This window comes from Hylobates moloch, unplaced genomic scaffold, assembly GCF_009828535.3.
Source record: "Hylobates moloch isolate HMO894 unplaced genomic scaffold, HMol_V3 SCAFFOLD_7, whole genome shotgun sequence".
Lineage (NCBI taxonomy): Eukaryota > Metazoa > Chordata > Mammalia > Primates > Hylobatidae > Hylobates > Hylobates moloch.
The window spans coordinates 86,152,942-86,157,067 of NW_026652282.1; the positions used below are offsets into that span (position 1 = coordinate 86,152,942).

The 4,126-nt window shown below is 45.2% G+C and overlaps 1 protein-coding gene across 2 annotated transcripts; it reads left to right on the forward strand.

Moving 5' to 3' along the window:
* Positions 1-308: 308 nt before the first annotated feature.
* Positions 309-3,651, forward strand: TMSB15B (thymosin beta 15B). 2 transcript variants are annotated; one of them, XM_032757395.2, is made up of 4 exons: positions 309-404; positions 1,911-1,977; positions 2,188-2,304; positions 3,217-3,651. In XM_032757395.2, exons 3-4 carry the CDS (start codon positions 2,205-2,207, stop codon positions 3,252-3,254), a joined length of 138 nt encoding a protein of 45 aa, XP_032613286.1. In that variant the 5' UTR covers positions 309-404; positions 1,911-1,977; positions 2,188-2,204; the 3' UTR covers positions 3,255-3,651. The 2 variants fall into 2 exon arrangements, with proteins under 2 accessions (XP_032613286.1, XP_032613285.1); XM_032757394.2 differs by lacking the exon at positions 1,911-1,977.
* The last annotated feature ends 475 nt before the right edge of the window (positions 3,652-4,126 follow it).

Below are 4,126 nucleotides of genomic sequence, written 5' to 3' on the forward strand. Positions count from 1 at the left end.
TCTGTGTTCCAGATGTTCTAAGCTCACTGGGCAAAATGTGTCTGCTTATTGCAGAGGCTTCTGTTATTGTGAAAGAGTGAGTGTACTTTGGATGAAGGGAATGTGGACCCTCAGGACTAAAGCAGTGGGAGAGGCCTGGGAGGTGGGGCCTGGGGAGGCGAGGTCTGCTCTGAAGTCACCAAGTCCCTCATCTTAGAAGAGATGGTGGGCGCAGGCTCTGGAGGCTCAAGCGGAGGAGGCGAAGGAGGCGAGTCCGGAAACCCTCGGCCAATCAGAGAGGGCTGGGGCGGTGCCTGCTACAAGGCTTCGCGCTGCAGGGCTCTGGGCGGGAACGCTAACCTGGTGCGGAGCCAGCCTGGGTCTCAGCGCCGCGTACGGCCTTTCACGAGTCTTCAAGCTTTCAGGTGAGGACCTGCGGCCTCGCAGGAGCCAGAGGACCATGGGGACGGGAAGGCGTGAGGGTCGCGAGGCGGGGGGATGCCGCGCCTTCGGGAGCCAGAGGAACCGGGGTTGGGGCTGGCGCTTGGTGTCTGCGCCGCAGCTAGCCCCGGCGAGTCCGAGCCTTTGTCTTTCTGGGGCGCCGCCTTCTGCGCGCGATGCCGAGCCCTCCCGGGGGCCGGTCCCTGGAGACAAGGCCCCGGGGAGTCGGCGGGGGAAGCGGTGGTTGGGGAGGGTAGGGGACCCTTAAAGCGGCCAGTCCGCAGTAGCTGCAGGTCGGAGGCTTCGAGGATGAAGAGTTTGGGGGCCGCCCGGAATGGGCCTTGTGGGGTTGGGCCCTGGTTCCTTTCCGTCCGGTGGCCATTAGACTGGGCGTCCAACAACGCTAATAGTTATTTGAAAAGGTATGCAAACTGCTCCTGACAGACTGGCCTATGCGCCCGCCCTGCTATTATTTATTTGTTAGTTCCAGTTTCCCAGCTCCGAGCTTGGCGTCTGATCGCTTGACAGAGGAGGGTCTTAGGGTAACCTCGACGGAATGGAGGCATTTTCGACACTTCTGACTGCTTGGGGGCCTCCGCATTCTACGCCAGGGACTAGACGAAGTGTCTTACTTCACCAGGGTGGGGCCGGGCTTGCTCATGAAAGCTCTACCTGGGATATCCTATTGTCTCTTCTGAACAAACTCGGGACTTTCACAGGGCACCAGGCATTTCATCAGGTCCACAGCTACGCACCTCTGAGCCTCATCTCCTCCCTCTCTGCAGAGAAAAGATGGTGAAAGAACACCCACTTCTATTTGGTTTATTCCGTTCTGCTGAAGTCCTGGGTCTGATCCTAGTTAGCTGTCCCTTCTTACAACGTTTACAAACCAGTACCACAAGGAGCTATTATGAGACGTGTATTGTAGTGCCTTAATGTACTGCCGTCTTTGGGGATTTAAAATAGGTAGAAATTAGTACAATATATCTCACTCTTTTGTGTGCTGCTCCCCATCTCCCAAGAAAAATGGCAAAACCAAAAGTAAATAGAAAGTGAAGATGCTCAAATGGTGCTATGTTCTGTTACAAAATAATTACCTGGTTAAAGCCAGTCTTTATTTTTTCTTCTATCCCTGTCTGGTCTTGTGCTTCTGTCACCTCCATTTTATCCTTGCTGTGATTTTAAGAGTCAGACATATTGGCTCTGTGTTTCTAGAGCATCTTGGTTTCTGGTGCGTTATGATCCAGTGGCATTTACTGCCTATCAGAAACGGCAAATGATGTGGAGTTGAAATTATTCTAACAAAAATATAACTTTTCTAATATCTGTTGCTGTTTTTCTGTTGAAAATGAGCAGGTAGAATATACATTGATAGGAAATGTGAAAATTTTTGCTTGTGACCCCTTAGTCCGAAGATAGTTCTGCCAGGTAAGTTTTCTTAAAAATGTTTTTTTCTGTCCTGGCGCGGTGGCTCACGCCTGTAATCCCAGCACTTTGGGAGGCCGAGGCGGGCAGATCACTTGAGGCCAGGAGTTCCAGACCAGCCTGGCCAACATGGTAAGACCCCCATCTCTACTGAAAATACAAAAATTAGCCGGGCATAGTGGCGTGTGCCTGTAATCCCAGCTTCTCGAGATGCTGAGGCAGAGGAATTGCTTGGACCCAGGAGGTGGAGGTTGCAGTGAGCCGGGATCGCGCCATTGCACTCCAGCCTGGGTGACAGAGCAAGATCCTGTCTCAAAAAAAAAAAAAGTTTTTTCTTTTCAGGCTTTCTTCTAGTCAAGATGAGTGATAAGCCAGACTTGTCGGAAGTGGAGAAGTTTGACAGGTCAAAACTGAAGAAAACTAATACTGAAGAAAAAAATACTCTTCCCTCAAAGGAAAGTAAGTCATGTGGGGTTCTATTGGAAACAAACAATAGAGAAAGTTAATAGGTTCAGTAAATAAACCTATCGTCTAGTAAATTTTTTACACAAAGTAAGCAATAATTAGAGTACCATGGTATTTAATGCAACAGTTAAAACTATCAAATAGTTTTCTTCCGGTTCTCACATGATGGGCCCAGTAGTGATGGGGGAATAAAAAACTAGTTTCTTGTTGGAAAATTATTAAAAATCACATTAAAACCAATCTTGGAATATTGGATGTAGCACTAAAAAACACTTAGTTTTTGTCTACTTTTGGGTATTTGGCATTTTTCTACATTTAAAAATTTGAGTCCATGATATTATCCCTAAGGAACCCTGTAGACTCTGCAGTTTTGGCCTTCTATATCTGATGACAAGATAAAGTGAGAACAAATTTAGATCTCAGTATGCTTAAAGCTCTCAGATTCAAGGGATTGGTTCTGCCCTCTGGAGTTATAGCCTGCTGGAGAAACTCTAAGTATATTCACAAAAGCCAAGGGGCACCTTTTGTTATGTCAGTTTTATTTGAGAGTTGCAATATTAGTTAAAATTATCTGAAAATGTATAATTTTCTAACTGTATAGTGATAGATAAATCTGAAGAAAGTACTTCACTTACTCCTCAGTCTTGAATAATCTGAAAAAATGACAACAGCATTTGGAAAAACAAACCCTACAGTTGATGTAGTTTCTAATTGGTAGTTCAGGTACTTAATGTGTGCACACATGCACACACACATCCCACTCTTGAGTTTTGTGTTTAATGCCTTGGCATTCTAAATTTAAAGCATGTATGGCAGCCTTCAATGACTTACAAAGAGCTCTTTTGGAAGAAGCTGAACTTAGTCTTAGGAAAATACTTTTGTAATTTTTTCCTTCTTTTCCTCCAGCTATCCAGCAGGAGAAAGAGTGTGTTCAAACATCATAAAATGGGGATCCTCCAAAGAACAGATTTCAGCATTGCCTGGCAGTCTTGGTTTTAGGCTTCTTTTTGTAAACCTATGTGTTTGTAGAGATTTCAGGCATCTTCTGATTTCTTCTCACCTATATTCCCTGGTTAAAAGGTCAGGGGTAGTGAATGTTTCCTTAAGTTCCTTTTTAAACTTCCCATTGGTTTGTAAATTCCAAATGGCAGATGCTGTCAGTAACCTTGCCATGGATGACCTTTGCATATGTAGTCCTTGCACCTCATACAGGATAAGCCAATTTTAACTTTCTACAATGGGTGCCTCAATTGTTTCATAATCTTCATGAAGTTGCGTCCTTTGGCAGCTTCTTAACAGTTTATTTTCACTTCCAATGTAGCAATAAAGTAATAAATATAATTGTTATTGTCTGACTCTTGTGGTTCATTCTGATGGTATTCTAAGGAATGAAAAGTACACAAAGGTACCTTTTCAGCCAAACAAAATGGTTGAAGGAAAACTTTTAGCAGATTAGTCCTGGGGGGAAGTACTAAATTCTGTCCAGGTCCAGTGGGTCCTGACTTGGGGATGGTAGGTGCTTTTTCTTTAGAGTTGGAATCACAGAGTTAGAGAACCTTGGGAGAGAAGGTCATGTGGACTAACCTCCTTATCTCAGAATGAGGAAATGAAAACACAGGGTCTGAAGTAATCTGCTCAATTTGAATAAGGGCTGGAATTCAAGCTGGGCTCTCTTGCCTTCTGAAAGTCTTTTTCAGTTTAATGGGAGTTAACATACAAGACTGAAGTTGGATGGAGAAAGGGGCAGGAGGCACTTGCTAACAAACCCTATGTTAAGCACATCACATCTTCTCATGACCTGTAGCACTGAACTTCT